At 35.0% G+C, this 16,574-nt stretch overlaps 1 protein-coding gene across 3 annotated transcripts in view; it reads right to left on the bottom strand.

Annotated features, from left to right (window-relative positions):
• The window catches only part of clcn2a (chloride channel, voltage-sensitive 2a), a 39,119-nt gene that overhangs the window by 8,652 nt on the left and 13,893 nt on the right, over window positions 1–16,574 (bottom strand). Inside the window, exons 7-23 of one of the 3 annotated variants that reach the window (XM_053227684.1) lie at window positions 16,236–16,313; window positions 12,837–12,915; window positions 12,332–12,457; window positions 11,540–11,624; window positions 11,310–11,411; window positions 11,039–11,123; window positions 9,767–9,922; window positions 9,185–9,254; window positions 6,426–6,536; window positions 4,565–4,775; window positions 3,862–3,995; window positions 2,806–2,987; window positions 2,438–2,546; window positions 2,009–2,055; window positions 1,555–1,593; window positions 849–953; window positions 61–147 (exon numbers count right to left, since the gene is read on the bottom strand). In XM_053227684.1, the coding sequence (XP_053083659.1) occupies window positions 61–147; window positions 849–953; window positions 1,555–1,593; window positions 2,009–2,055; window positions 2,438–2,546; window positions 2,806–2,987; window positions 3,862–3,995; window positions 4,565–4,775; window positions 6,426–6,536; window positions 9,185–9,254; window positions 9,767–9,922; window positions 11,039–11,123; window positions 11,310–11,411; window positions 11,540–11,624; window positions 12,332–12,457; window positions 12,837–12,915; window positions 16,236–16,313 (1,806 nt within the window). Of the gene's footprint in view, window positions 1–60; window positions 148–848; window positions 969–1,554; window positions 1,594–2,008; window positions 2,056–2,437; window positions 2,547–2,805; window positions 2,988–3,861; window positions 3,996–4,564; window positions 4,776–6,425; window positions 6,537–9,184; window positions 9,255–9,766; window positions 9,923–11,038; window positions 11,124–11,309; window positions 11,412–11,539; window positions 11,625–12,331; window positions 12,458–12,836; window positions 12,916–14,636; window positions 15,308–16,235; window positions 16,314–16,574 lie in introns of those variants that run through there. The other 2 variants (XM_053227685.1, XM_053227686.1) reach the window with 2 other exon arrangements.

Raw genomic sequence — 16,574 nt, 5'->3', positions numbered from 1 at the left:
ACTCAAATGATCAAATTAACAATTTCTTTTTTTTTTTATTTGTATTAAAAGAACACACACCTCTTTCAAAGAGACGACTCCGACGAGTCTCCCGGTGCTCGTGACGTAAGCGTGATCCAGACCGAGCAGCGAGAAAATGGTGTGCGTCTGCGATTCACAGACAAAATAACAAAACACAATTTAGGAAACGCCCACTGAAACTCACGCCAAGACTGTTAAATAGCATTTATTCTAAAAAAAAAAAACTTTTAACACGAACAAAACTAACACTTATGTTCATGACTCGTCTACGTAACTGCACGAAAACGTCAAAAAAAGGTCAATAAAACAATTATGATCTCTTTCACTGTCATGAACACGATGCTGAAAATCGTATAAAATTATATAAAATTCATCGATTTTGTAAACAATTTTTAATATTTATTATTCTTTTAAGAGTTAATCATTTACAGGTTAATTCTCTCTATGTGTTTAAACAAGCCGAGTTCTAACAAGCTGTACAATTTGTCTAACGTTTTGTTTTAGCTCCGCCCACTTATCTCTGAGTCACCACTTAGCCCCGCCTCCTCTAAAGATTACAATAGTGAGATGTTTCAGTGTACTCTCATTGTGGCGGCGTAAAACTAACATTCGTACTGTAAATTAACTGTAAATTAACTGTAAACTGTAAATTACCAGGACTGTACTTAAGAAACTTCAGTTAAAATCGCAGATTTTAAAGATTCGTCACATTATGATGTCATCATTGCGTTTACGTACGAAATTCAACACAATAGAGCATTTAGATTTATATTTGCATACTAATTTACATACAATAGGGCTAGCGAATCAGATGCAGACGAGCTTACTTTGTGCAAAGACGTGCGTTCGACGAGCTGGAAGGGGGCGGGGTCTATCTTGCAGTTGTTAAAGCAGACGGCTTCTTCCAGCTGTTGCTCCTCCCACTCAGCTATCTGGGGTAAAGACATCTTTATGGCATTAAAAGTCAGAGAGAAGTGTGTTAGTTTACAAAAATATAACAGCTCTCATGCAAATTTGCTCTTCTTTGATGAATTTTCAATGTGAGAAGGAAATCTAGCTTTCATTTACTAAGTTAGCTTCCCTTAGCTACTTAGTGTTTAGATGCTAGGCTAGCTTTTTGCTTTCTGGGTTAGCTTTTTCTAGCTAGCTGTCACTAGCTAGCTTATCTTTCTTTCATTAGCTTTTGCTTACTAGGTTAGTTTTTGAAGGCTAAGTTTTAGCTTTCAATTACTAGATTAACTTTCACTCTTTAGATTTTATTTATTTATTTTTTTTAGTGAAAGCTTCTCTCTAAAGGCTTTTGTTTGCTAGGTTAGCATTTACTCTGTAAACTAGCTTTTGCTTACTAACTAGCTTTCAATCTCTAGGTTTGCGCATTCACCTGCCAGGTTATCTTTCACTCACTATTTTGTGTTTTCTTGCTAGGATAGAAGAAGAGCAGGTTTGCGTAAGAGTGGAGTTATGTTAAATGGTCAAACATTTTCTGTTACATCAGTTTGAGCTGTAATGTTTGTATTAGCCTGAGACGCTAACCTCTGTTGTCGACATGTCATCCTCGACGTTAGGGGCTTCCTGAAATCATAACAATCAGAGAGAAAAAAAAAAACAAACATTACTCTAAAATAATACCACCCTCTTCCCCAAATATATCTACAAACCAACTAGCGAGAGCAACACCGTTGATATTAGCATGTTTATACACTGTAGCTAATACAGCATTTATGTAGTTTAGCTTGTATATGCTAGGTTAGATTTGATTGCTAAGTTAGCGTTTACAAACTACGTTAGCTTTTGTTGCCTAGTTAACATTTGCTTGCTAAGTCAGCTTTCGGTTGTTAGGTTAACTTTTGATGTGTAGCTAGCTTTTACTCACAAAGTAAACGACACAGTTAATCAGAAAGATGTTGTTTATTTTATCGCAAAATCAGTGAAATTAGCTGTAATCACAGCTGTGTCATCTGCTGCTTCTTCTAGAAGACAACCTTACCTCTACCTGCTCCTTCACCGGTTCTCCACAGGACGGACTCGGAGAACCTGAATCAACAAGAAGAAAAACAAGGGCACTAAAGAGTCAGTGAAGGAACGACGATGTGCAGACAAGAGGACTGTAATGTGCTGACTCATTATGTGTCCTGAATTCTGATTGGTCAGAAGAGAAGAGAAGTGTTGATTAATTTTCTGTAGTAGCAGCTCTTACGATAGTGCATATATTAACGCTCTCGTTCTAACACGTTTCTAACATAGTTTCTATAGTAACGGCTCATTCACAGGGTACGACATTTTGTTCTTTTAATCAATTCAATTAATCAAAATTTATGATTCTTAGCAAATTTCTGTGGTATAAGAGGAATAAAAATCTTCGGTGTATGCTGTTATAGGAAAATAATCAACTTCAGGGTGGTAGTGTTGGACGTACTGCTCAGGCTGTCGGTGTTGCTGATGGACGAGACGGTCTTCAGCGCGGACTTGAGGGGAATCTGGGAGTTGGTGAGAGTCGGACTGTACGAGGATTCCTCCGTGGAAATCTACAGAAAAACAGATTAAAGTTGATTGTTAGCATCAATGTTACGTTAACATAATAAGATATAATTATTAACAAAAAAAAAAAAAAACCACAAACTTTATTAACGACTCTCTACGTAAAACACACCAAAAATGGTCATTGATGAAAAGATGAAAGGGGCGGAGCTTACGCATTCACTGTTTCTGATTGGTGCACTGACAAGAAAAAAATTTGCAGCAATGCGTAAATTCGCGACTTTGTCTTTACACACAGCATCTTACCAGGAAGCGGACGCCGCGACAAGCTTTCGGTGAGGAATTCTGGGAAAACGACGAGGGGACGTGGGCGCCGTTGTCCTGCGCTCGTTCTCTCAAGTACTCCAACCGTCGACCTCGACCGAGCTGCTCTGAGAGCAAGAACTGGAGCTGAGAACGCTCGATAGAGCCGAGCAGGATCATCGACTCTAAACATAAAGAGGAACCGAAGAAAAAATACGCTGAGATGAGATGAGAGACGATGCAGAAAAAGTTCGTAAGAGTAACAATACACTTTGAGATACACTCTTTTAAAATTTATTTATAAAATGTATATTTTAAATATTGCTTTTCTGGGACAATTTCGCAACATCTGGTTGAAAGCTCCCATTAATGTTAAGAAGAAAGAACTCGTAGCTATGTAGCTATTAACTAAAATAATACATTATTTCTGTATTGATGTTTTAGAAAATAAATATAAAAAGTTTTTCTTTCATATTATTTGTGTGAAAGTGAACAATTCGCAACATCTGGTGGAAAGCTAGCATAAGGTTAAGAAGATAATTCGTAGCTATGTGGCTATTAGCTAAAAAAATACATTATTTCTGTATCGAAGTTTTCTAAAATAAATATAGAGAAAAAAAGATGCAGGTTTTCCAGAACAACATAAAGTATTTTCTTTCATATAATTTGTGCGAAAGTGAACACTTTTTTTAAGTTATTGGGACAATTCGCAACATCTGGTGGAAAGCTAGCATAACGTTAAGAAGAAACAATAATAATAATAATAATAATAATAATAGCTAATAGCTATGTGGCTGTTAGCTAAAAAAAATACATTATTTCTGTATTGAAGTTTGCCAGAACAACCTAAAAAAGTTTTCTTTCATATTATTTGTGCCAAAGTGCAAAAATTTTTATGTTTTTTGTTTAAAATCGTATTTTAACCGATTTTAAATCCGTGTTTAAAGCGTCATCTTGTCGATCTGTTTCTCTCATTCATGCAGTTGTGCGCCTGTTCGTATAAGGGGCGTGGCCAAGTGAACGGACGTTACTATAAGCACTTTGTTAGCGCAGTCTCACCTTTAGACTCCACAAGAGCGAGAGTTTTCAGCTGCCCGGTCACCAGCGCCTCCTGCACGTCCCGGTACGTAGAAGACAGCGTGATGTAACGTACGTCTCGCACCATGATGTCCTCCACGCGGATATTATACTTCCTACAGAGTGAGCGCACAAAACTGAATCAATAATCTTCTTAAAAACCTAGAACAGAGACATTTTACACCACAGCGCTGCTGAGTTCTGGCTTGTGATTGGTCAGAAGACGAGGTGTTGATTAGTTTTCTAGAACAGCTGCTCTGACAGCAGTGCAGCTGCAAATCACAGGTTTATATAAATTAATGCGCTCGTTCTGTACGTTAGCGTTTCTATAGCAACAGCTATAATGGTGAAGTGTTTTTATGTGGATGTTTAACGTTTATGGAAGGAGTCTCCAGTGTCAGAGGTAAAGCTGTAACTTTAAGATTTCTGACATCTTCAGGACAGAGGAGTTTATACGTTTCTGCGATTTTTTTCTCTTATTAACGTCGAGAGAGAGAGAGAGAGAGAAAAGAGGCTGGTGAGGGAACGGCTGCTGTAACGTGAGTGAGAAACAGGAACTAACTTGTATCACTTGGCAAATTTCTGTGGTATAAGAGAAATAAAACACTTTGGGATGTGCCGCTGTAGGAAAATAATCAACAAACTTTGTATTCTGACTCCACAGAGAGACAAGGAAGGCACTCACTCCTGGCCCCAGCCCAGTTCCGGCAGGTACGGAAGTTTCTGGATCCTGATGATGGAGTCGTACAGCGACGGCTGGAGACTCTGAGCCACGGCGTTGGCCAGAATCACGGCGATCATCACGGGCAGGATGTGCGAGATCTGACCGGTCAGCTCGAACACGATCACCGCTGTGGACACGGTGTGTGTGACCGCTCCGGAAAGCGCCGCAGCACCTGAACACACACACACACACACAAACATCAAATTACACAACATCCAGGAACCCGACAGCTGTCTGATTTCCTGTTGTGCTTGTGACACGTGTTGCACTCCGCTGAGCGTTTTCCATCAGCTGCACTGAAATTAGCCTCGGGGTGACGCAGGTAACATAAAATACACGACTTTCACCATGAAACTCCTCTATTACACCTTAATATATTAACCATTTTGGTTTTTTTTTGTCTTTTAGAAATCACAGAAGGAAAAGCAAGAATAAAACTGGATTCAATCCATGTCACATGGTATCCTGTATCAAACCTTTAGCTAAATGTTGGAATTATATGATTTTATCTAACAATTTTTTTTGTGAATTAAGACACACAGTTCTGTGAAAAAGTCTTAGGCACATGTAAAGAAATGCTGTAGAGCAAAGACGCCTTCAAAAATAATGAAATTTAATGTTTCTACATTAGAAAAATCCTATAAAGAGCAGTAAACAGTAATAAATGAAACAAAGTCAATATGTGGTGTGACGATCCTTCGCTTTTAAAAAATAAAAGTATATTCTCAGGTACAGTGTGTGCAGTTTTATAAGGAAATGAGCTGGAAGTGTTACTGAGCATCTTGCAGAAGCAGCCACAGTTCTTCTGGAGACTTTGACTGTCGACTCGCTTCTTATTTCTGCAGCGAAACCCAGCAGCCTTCATTATGTTTTTATCTGAAAAGTGTCTCTTATGGAATCTGCTGCTTTCTTTACTGACATACAAACATTTTTCTGGAACGTTTCATTTTGTTTCTGGAAAACTAATGTTTGGAATCTAAAATGTTTTTGTACTGAATCAATAATGTAGAAGTCAGAAAATAAACATCTATAACAAAGTTTGTACTTTGAAAAAAAAAAAAAAAAGGGTGCCAAGTCTTTTGCACAGTGCTGTATATTGAGACATAACATTTAAAAGTAAAATATTTAAAGCTTTTGGTAGTTTATCAGAACAATAAACCACTAATTATGATGTTACAGGTTAATATATTTATATATATGTATAAAAAGTGCTGCCTTTTAAAAATAGAATTTTGGCCTTTTATTAGATAAACTTTAGTTTATTAAGAAATAAAATTAAGTAGAATTTATAACCATTAACTTTGGCTTAATCATTACATCTTTATCATTGTAATTTTGTATCATACTAGCATACTAGCTAAACCTTCACCAAGTGCTTGTTTATTAACTGTAAAATTTAGTACAATTTTACTTTAAAGAAATATTATTTTCTTACATATATTTATTGGCATTTTAACGATTATGTATGAAAATGTATGAATTTTGTATCGACATAATATACACGTAACAATGCACGTACAATGTTCTTTTCATTTTGCTTAGCTACGTGTGCTAGCTCTATTGTGAAGTTGTTAGCATTTACGTAACATTAGTTATTAAATATATGTTGTAAAGTTTAAAAAGTGTTCTCAGTATAGCTGGTTATCTGATTAGCCATTATCTAGCTAAAATAAACATCTTATTTCCCTCTGCTTGTTAGAAAAGCTAGCTGTACACAGTTACAATAATGTAATTTAGCACTTAGTAATCCAGTAAGACCACACCTTTTTTTTAAATAATAAAATGTTAAATTTACGCTGATATGATGTAACGTAAATCTTACCTACAACAGCGTAGCCGCCGGGAACTATGGGATACACGGTGCTGTCGCTGTGAATGCCTTCGGGGAACATGGCCGCCATGCTTTCACCCACCAAGCGACCAAACGCAGCACCTGAGTAACACATTCACGTTATTATTCCCAACATTAAAACATTATAAAATGTCAAAATAAAATTACAACTTATAGAAAATATTATATATAATTTATACTGAATGGATATTAAACACTGTCAGTTACTGTTTAGTTACTTTATTTACAATTACTCGTTATTTACTGATATTAATGATTAATATTATGTTTTCCCGCTTCAATGTTTATCAGAAGATGATTAAAGGTTTGATATAATTTACTAACATTTAGTACCTAAACTTTATCTACCTGCTTTTTTTTTGTATTAAAAAAAAAAAACAAGTAAACATTTTAAATTGTACACATTGTAAAAAGTAAACATTCTAACATTTAATATAGTTAAACTTATGCTTGTTTATTAAAAGTAAAATATGGGAAAATTAAAGTTAAACTTCAGCTAGCTTTAGTAACATCAGAATTTAGCAGCTAAACTTTAGCTAATTTATTAATGTTCTAATTTAGTAGCATTTAGTAGCTAATCCTCAGCTAACTGGTCATTTATTAATGTTATAATTTAGTGGATAAACTTTAGCTAAATGTTACTTTATTAAATGTTCTAATGTAGTAGCTAAACTTTAGCTAACTGATCATTTATTAATGTTGTAATCTAGTAGCATTTACTAGCTAAATTTCAGCTCGGTGATCATTTATTAATATTATAATTTGGCAAACTTGAGAAGATAAAGTTTTAACTAAGTGTTAACTAACTGTAGAATTTTTACCTTTTTAACAGATAAACTCTAGTTGCTTGTTTATTCACAGTAAAATTTAGGAGAATTTTTAATTCTAAACCAGCCAATATATATATATATTGTTTATTAATGTTAGAATTCATTTAATCATCATTTAATATTCAAATTCAAATCAAATTCAAATTTTATTTGTCACATGCACAACCATATGCAGTACGACTTGCAGTGAAATGCTTTATACAACTCTTCCAACATAAAATAAAAAAAAAAAAAGAAAAATATTAAATATAAAGAAAAATATATACATTAAAAACTATGAAGGGATTAAAAAAAGTGTATAAGTATATATATATATATATATATATATATATATATATATATATATATATATATATATATATATATGGATATATGGAGTAGCAGCAGCAGTCTGATAGTAGAGATATAAAGTGCGGATATGTGCTGTTTGTGCGATGTAATGTGCAATAATGTGCAATAAATGCAATACTAAATACTTAATTTCAATACTAAAATAAATTAGTAACGTTATGTAATGTAGATGTAAATGGAGGTTGGGTGTTTGAAGGAGAACTTAAGCTAGGAATTTAAGCTAAGCTTAAGCTAGGAAATCGTTTACTAAAATTATAATTTAGCAAACTTGAGTAATTGTACCTGTGAAGTTTTCAGTATTTAGCAGCTAAACTTCAGCTAAATGGTCTTTTATGAAAAGTTTTCTAATACCTTAAAATTTTTAGCATTTAGTCGCTTGTTTATTAAGAGTAAAATGTAGCTGAAATTAATTGCTAAACTTCAGCAGCTAATTGTTCATTTATTAATAGATTTTCAAAAAAGAAACAAAAAGGAAAACTCGGAATAACAGAAGTGAAAGTGAAAATGGAAATAAATGAGTGTTGATGATACTTACAGGTGCACACAGGACTGATTGGTCAGACACTGATGGTTGCTTGGCAATGAGGATGAGGATGAGGATGGCGTGGGAAAAGAGAAACACAAACGTTGAGCTAATAAAAAATACAGTCAACTGAGCAAATGAGTGAGATGAGTTTCGGAAATGCTGATTGTACAAACATTATATATAAAAAAATACAAAAACAATAAAATGGTCTAAAATGGTCATGAAAGCAAAATGACAAAAAGACATAAAAACGAAACCGATCCGAACAGTGAAGCAAGAATATGTTTATTTGTGTCTAATTATATGTTTATTATGTCAAATATATGTTTATTTATGTCTAATTTTCTTCACTGTGTTGAATCGGCTTCTGCTGTTTTACACTTTTGTTAAACTTTTGTTTATTATTAAGTTACTAACATGCAGCTGCATTGAGTTAGATGATGTAGTAGTGAATAAACGTTAGAGCTCTTTTATTAAATTTATTACATGTATTAAATTTTAGCAGCATTTAGTAGTTAAACTTAGTCAAATGGCTGTTTAATAACAATAAAATGTAGCTAGGTGCTTGTTTATTAAGTGTAAATTAATAATTAGCATTATTTAGAAGCTAAATATTAGCCAAGTGTTTGTTTATGAAAGTTGTAATTTAGTAGACTTTAGAAAATAAATTTAGCTAAATCGGTGTTTGTTATTGTTAAAATTTTGCAGCATTCAGTAGCTAAACTTTGGGTATCATGTTATAAATTAGTAGTAGGAATTTAGTAACGAAAATGTTATGCTTTTTTTTATTAACGGTAAATTTTAGTAGGAAAAAAAAAAAACTTTACTCATTATAAACTTCACTGTTAATGCAATAAAAATTGGCGCGGTGCCATTAGAGGTCCTGAAGTCTACAGTGATGTTGAGTCGATCTTCATCTAACGCTCCTGGAGTGATGGAGATGGAGTGAGAAAGCGAGGGGAAGTGTACGAGGGTGCATTAGGAACAGGTTTGGAAAGCAGGGCGAGACTTGGATCACATACCTATGAGGAAAACAGGCATGAAGGCGCCGCACGGTACTGGCATCGTCGTCGCAACGGCTGACATCCAGAACTGTGAGGGGAAAAAACAACAACATTCTTCCAACTCACATTCCCTTATCGCTTCTTTAATCCTTTGTAACGACAGATTTACTCAAAGAAGAAACGTATTATTAAAGTTTACATTCAGAATTTCATGTCATGACAGCTGTAATGTCAAGCTTCATAAATCATGCACGACATTGCACAACTCTTGGCTCATGAATCCTATACAGATGTTTATAACTGCTGTACGCAGAGAGTCAGTGCTGCAGTGAGGAACGCTTTGCAGAACTTTATAACTGAAATCTTTAGATGACTAAAAAAAAAAACATCCACTTAGTTACATAATTCTGTTGTTTAAGAGCAACTCTACAAAGTGCACACTATGGAGGAGAAGGTTATGATCACTTAAATCCAGGCCACGCCCACCACCCTTTAAATCTCCATTTAAATAGAGGAAAAACTCCAAGACTTTCTTTCTTTAATTTAATATATTCAAATGTCTATATGTGTTGTCTAAAGGTTCCTGTTATCAGACTTTACCTTCATGACGATGAAGAGGAGGAGGGTGATGAAGACGCTGACCTGCGGGTGTTTCCAGGCCTGAGGCTGACTCGAGTACTCGAACTCCTCAGACACGCCCTGCTTGTACCACGTCTGGTTGTCGAACAGCGCCACGAGCGACTCGTGCTGAGTGAGCTTAACGTTAATATACACACCACATTATCGTTCGCTAACAGCAGAAATACCCAAATCTTTTCAACTTTACACAAACAGCTCGAAAATAAATCCTGTTTTTACAGATTACCGCTGAGCTGAGAAGAAGAGACATGGAGCATTCTGACGTAAGATTACAGTAAATTATTATATATATATATATATATATATTATACAAAGTAGCTTTATTATATATTATATATTATATATCAATATTAAATATTTTCCTTTGTGGGTTTATTTTTTGTAGCAAAAAGCATGAGTGTAGGTTTGAACATTTCTAAATTCTTTTAATAATTTATTAATGCATTTAATTTTAAATTAAAAAATTGCAGAATGAGCTTCATATCATGTATAGTTTTAGTAAAAACAACGAAAATGTTTTGAATAAATTTATCACAGATGATTTTAAACCTTTAAAGAGCAGTGTATGCACAATGTAAATATATACAGTACTGTGCAAAAGTCTTGGCACCCCATCCTTTTTTTTTTTTTTTTTTTAGTACAAACTTTGTTATAGATGTTTATTTTCTGACTTCTACATTATTGATTCAGTACAAAAACATTTTAGATTCCAAACATTAGTTTTCCAGCACAAAATGAAATGTTACAGAAAAATGTTTGTATGTCAGTAAAGAAAGCAGCAGATTCCATAAGAGACACTTTTCAGATAAAAACAGAATGAAGGCTGCTGGGTTTCGCTGCAGAAATAAGAAGCGAGTCGACAGTCAAAGTCTCCAGAAGAACTGTGGCTGCTTCTGCAAGATGCTCAGTAACACTTCCAGCTCATTTCCTTATAAAACTGCACACACTGCACCTCAGATACTGTTTTATTTATTTAAAGTGAAGGATCGTCACATTAAATACTGACTTTGTTTCATTTATTACTGTTTACTGCTCTTTATAGGATTTTTTTAATGTAGAAACATTTAATTTCATTATTTTTGAAGGCATCTTTACTCTACAGCATTTCTTTACATGTGCCTAAGACTTTTGCACAGAACTGTATATATATATATATATATATATATATATATATATATATATATATATATATATATATATATATATAAAAAAGGAGAAAAGAGAATATCAGACCTCTCCGGCCATGAACTGCCCAAATCCTGGAGGAAAAGTGAGAGTTGATATGAGAAGAGTGACGACAGCAGGATACACCAGCCGCCTACAGAGATAAGAATATAATAAAATACAAAATTATTATTATTATTATTATTATTATTATTATTATTATAACAACAAGAATACTGATTGGATCTGAAATTAAATAAACAATAACCAGCAGAGAAGAGAATATCAGTCACATTTCGTCTATTTACGTATACTGTACATGTTTCGTAAGAAGACGAACTTTTTTAGCAAAAACTTATTGATGGTTTTCTGTTTCCTCATCGACTCGACGATCAGCCTGTTCAGGTAAACGTACAGCGCGCCTCCGAATCCACTTGCGATTCTGAGGAGAAAAAAAACATTTTCAGATAAATCTGACATAAACTGATTACACAACATAATTACGAACCACGTTAAAGCAAAGTAATGAGTAATGAGTAATGAGTAATGGCGTTGGCGTGAGGTGAATACCCCAGCACAGCGAAGGCCGGGAGTTCCTGCAGGTCGAACGGAAAATCCAGACGAAATCGCGTTTTAAACAGAGCCGTGATCGTCTCTGCGAAGGAAGAAGATTTATGAGATTAGATAGTGCATCAGGGTATGATTTTACATTAAATACAATTTATTCCACAGCGCTGCTGAGCTCTGGATTGTGATTGGTCAGAAGAGGAGGTGATTTTCTAGAAAATCACAGGTCTATTTGTAATTAACGCGCTGGTTCTAATACGTTAACGTTTCTATAGCAACAGCTCATTCACAGGGACTCGTACAGCGGACTCTCCACATAAACGGATTTAAAAATAAGCATTGATACGGTGAAGTTTTGTTGAAGTAAGGAGACATTTATTTAATTAACATTTATGGAAGGAGTCTCCAGTGTCAGTGCCTTGTAATAATCAGAGGTAAAGCTGTAACTAAGTTTTCAAACATCTTCAGGACAGAGGAGTTTACGCTTCTTTGCGGTTTCTCGGTAACATGCGTAACAATCTGCGATTTGTTTTTGTCTTATTATCTTCAAGAAGGGAGAGAAAAGAGATGCTGGTGAGGAACGACTGTTTATAGCTGCTATAACGTAAGTGACAACAGGAACTAACTTGAAAACATCAAAAGTAACTATTGTGTGATGAGCGCACTGTACAGGAGCGTAGAGACAGTGAAAGGGTTAAAAGGAAAGAACTGCCAACTGTAGCAATGTAATAATCATAATCATAATAATAATAATAATAATAATAATAAACATATATATCGCTTCCTCTGTCTCACCTTCATCTTTGTTCCACACGGCCAGCACTCTGAAGATGAAGGCGCTGAACGTTGCTGCGAAAAATCCTCTCCAATAGTTTCTCACGGCAAAAAACGTAGACGTCACTTCGATACTAAACAACACACCTGTTAAATATGGGGCAAAGACAAAATAAAAATAATATAAATTAATTCTGTATTTACATCAATCAGGAAAACGGGAAAATTTCCCTGTTATTCCGACGCGAATGCGTTCACACACTGCCGTTAGTCCTGAAGCAGGTGGTGTAATTGATCATCTCTGATACCTAATAATCTGAAATATAAACAGAAAATCCCTCTTTCAAGACTTGTTCTACTTGAACACGCAGCATGTTCATGTAGATATCTCAGGAAGATCTTCGACACACTTGCTTTAGCTATGTTTGTTTTGGCTGCAGTTTGTTAGAGGAAGTCGATACGTGAAGGTTTAGGTTACATTACAGACAGAATAAAATGATTCTCATGGCGTTGCAGTGCGCTTTACCTCCAATAGGAGCGGCAAAGCAGCAGCCGACTCCGACAGCACACGCCGCAGACAGCATTTCTGTGTTCCTCAACTCGTTCTGCAACACACACACACACACACACACACACACATTCCCATGAACTAACTCTCACCTCGAAGCTTTCTTGCCATCTAAAGAGATGAACAGAAACATGAGCAGAATAAAGCTAAGAGAAGTGAAACGCCACAAACGGACGTGTGTCTAAACAAAAACGAGCTGAAATACACACCAACGTTATAAACAAACACTGACGTGATTACAGACGTTTAAAATGTCTTAAAATTATAATCTTTAATTTTCACAATCACCACAAACTGATAATGTGATAGTCTGTTCATTTTCATGTGGGAAAAAACATTACGCAACATAAATCCAAATAATTATATTCCAGAAAATATGTAAATAAATCAATCAGTAGAGCAGAAATAATACAATAATATAGAGACTTCCCTTTACGCAAAATGTACACTCTTAGAGATACGGGTTCTTTAAAGGTTCTTTAAGGGTTCTTTAAGGGTTCCTTGAATTATTAAAGGCTCTTAGCTTCCTAAAAGGTCTTACTTAAAAAAAAAAAAATGGATCCATACTAGACAGAACTATTTTGTCATGACAGCTCAGGTCACATGCTCAGTTTTGCCTTAATCTTAAAATATGGTTCTTTAAGGGTTCTTTAAGTATTCATTGAATAATTAAGGGTTCTCATCTTCCTATATGGGTTCTGATTGGAATACTATCCAACAGGATAGGAAACACTCTGTTGTAGGGTTCTGTTTAGAAACTTTAATGGTTCTCCTACAGTGACAGACAGAAGAACGCTTTAGGGTTCTAGATTTAACACACTTTCTTATCGCCATTATGCCATGGAAGCTCAGGCCACATGTCTGTTTTTGCCCTGCCATGAATTCGTAGACAAAAAAGGTTCTTTAAGAGTTCTTCAAAAAGGTTGATTGGATAATTAAAGGTTCTTGGCTTCCTAAAAGGGTTCTAATTATAATCCTGTCTGATAGGAACCACTCTGTTTTAGGGAGAGAAGAACGCTTTGGACAGGTCACGTGCTGAATTTTGCCCCATGTCATCAATTCTTACCAAAAAAAAAAAAAAGAGGGGTTTTAAGGGTTCTTCAAAATGTTTAGTGGATAATTAAGACTTCTACTTGGAATCCTATAAGACAGAGGTTCTACAGAGAACCTTTAAGGGTTCTCCCACAGTGACGAACTCAAGAACACTTTAGGGTTCTGGATTTTATTTTTTTTTCTTACTGCCTTTTTGTCGTGGCAGTTCCATATTGTTTAATAATCATTGCTGTCACTCTTACAAAAAGGATTCTTCAAAAGGTTCTTTGCATAGTTAAGGGTTCTTACCTTTCAGAAAGGTTCTACATGGAAGCCTTTCTGATAGGGAAGCACTCTGTTGAAGGGTTCTGCATAGAGCCTGTAGGAGTTCTACATGTTCTACGAGTGTAGTTGATCAGTCAGTACAAGTTTCAGTTTCAGTTTTGTACTGAAGTTACACAACTAATGTAGCTAACAAGTAATGAGTTTAGTAGCGTTCGATGGAATGAAAAAATTAATATATTAATCAAATGTCAAAATCTATTTTTATGTAAATCACTTGTAACGCACCAGCTGCTCTTTAGGCCATGTCTCCTACCTGAATATAATCCTGAAAGCTCCATTGTGAGAAGACTGACACATGAATGGAGGCTTTAAGCTTCGAACATGTCTCGACCGATCAGCTTTATTGGGAATAAAGGGATAAAATGTGCATTTGATTCTTACCTTGGTTCCCTCGAATGGTTCTTCCTTCAGCAGTAGGAAGTAAAAACAGACAGGGATATAAGTGAATACCTGCGTGTTTAATTCCATCGTAACGAACAACACTGGATAATTCATCCACAGCCACTGCTACATTCACACCAGCAGGTGAGTGGTCTTATTTTAAACACTGCACTGATGCTAAAATTGCTAAACCCACGAGTGGATAATTCTCTGGGGCTTTCAAGCAATTACCATCTGATACACCATTTTTTAAAAATGTGCCTTTTCTTGCTGACTTTAATGTTCATCTACAAATCAGGACAAATTCCACGTCAAAATCAGCTCATGCTGATGTCAGTAGCTGGGTTTCGCCCCTGTGGCTTCAGCCTCCATTATAATGTCACACTAATTAAATTTACACTTTGCTGTAATCAAGAGTAACACCCACAGGTATACAAGTGTCAGACAAATAATTAGCAGAGCTTTTAGTCTCTGAATTTCAACAAGCATTCAGCTGTTTATATATTAATATTGTGCAGACTAGATGAGAAAGGAATTCTGTTAAGGGTCTGCTGTAAAAATGCCTCCGAAAGGTTTATCACGCTGAGTTTTTAACTTCATACGTGGCCTTAGTAGCTTTATGCATGCTTTTTTTTTTACTATTTGCATGACTATTCACTAAAAATGGCTTTATTCACTATATGAATGCTTTATTCACTAAAAAAATGACATTATTCTCTATATGCATGACTTTATTCACTAAAAAAAATGGCTTTATTCACTAAAAAAATGGCTTTATTCACTAAAAAAATGACTTTATTCACTGTATAGATGGATTTATTCACTAAAAAATGGCTTTATTCACTAAAAAATGGCTTTATTCACTAGAAGGATGGATTTATTCACTAGATACATGGTGTTAATCACTATATGAATGCTTTATTCACTAAAAATGGCTTTATTCACTATATGCATGCTTTATTTTCTATATACACAATATTATTCCCTACATGTACAGTTTATTCACTGTATGCATGCTTCATTCACTTTATGCATAGTTTTATTCACTGTATGCATGGATAAATAAATACACGCGCATGACTTTAATTATTATTTGCAAGAGATGGCCACTGTTTTAATAAATGTAGTGCATATTATATGAAAAGGAATTGTGTTAATTCTTCAGTATGACGTTATATCATAAAAAAGGAAAGAAATGAGAAAGAAAACAGTTAAAGCTTTAGTCTTGTGCTGTACTGATTTAAATAATGCAGTTGAAATATGCTCTAGAATGACATTTAACCTTCACAGCACCACTTCCACATTCTTCTTCTTCTTATTCTTCTTATTCTTATTACGTCGTCCCCTTTCGAAAGTGGGAAATTCCCAAAGCAGATATCATGAAAACATCAGACACCATATTGAGTCGAAGCGTTCTCATACCATGATACTGTCATTCTGCCCACTGCTGAGCGCTGAAACGTCTTCATTACAATAAACACAACTCCAGTCGTGTTCGCTTACTTCTACACATTTCAGTGACCTGGATGACTCAGAACCTTCACAGACAAAGTAAATATTGATTGGAGCTCTTTAGATAAGAAGAAAAACGCCTCTCACCATGTAGATTCCTCCAAACAGGGCCATGAATTTGCTCAGGAGAGCAGCGCACAGACTCGCAACGTGGACAAACGGACCCTGCACGTACAGACGGACACGTTACATGCTTTGTGCATCAGCTAGATCAGTTGTGTGTTTATTTAAAGCTAGCACAATACATGCCTTATTTATTTATTTATTTACTACATGCCTGGCTTTATTTTATATAGGCCTCATGCATGACTTTATTTAATATTTGCATAATTTTAGCCACTGTATAGATGAATTATTTACTATATGCATGGCTTTAATTCTTATTTGCGTTCACTGTTCACTATATTCACACTTTTTTACACTACC

Source organism: Pangasianodon hypophthalmus, chromosome 21 (genome assembly GCF_027358585.1).
Source record: "Pangasianodon hypophthalmus isolate fPanHyp1 chromosome 21, fPanHyp1.pri, whole genome shotgun sequence".
Classification (NCBI taxonomy): Eukaryota; Metazoa; Chordata; class Actinopteri; order Siluriformes; family Pangasiidae; genus Pangasianodon; species Pangasianodon hypophthalmus.
Note: the sequence above shows the minus strand (reverse complement) of the source record. Positions and strands in the feature narration are given on the sequence as shown.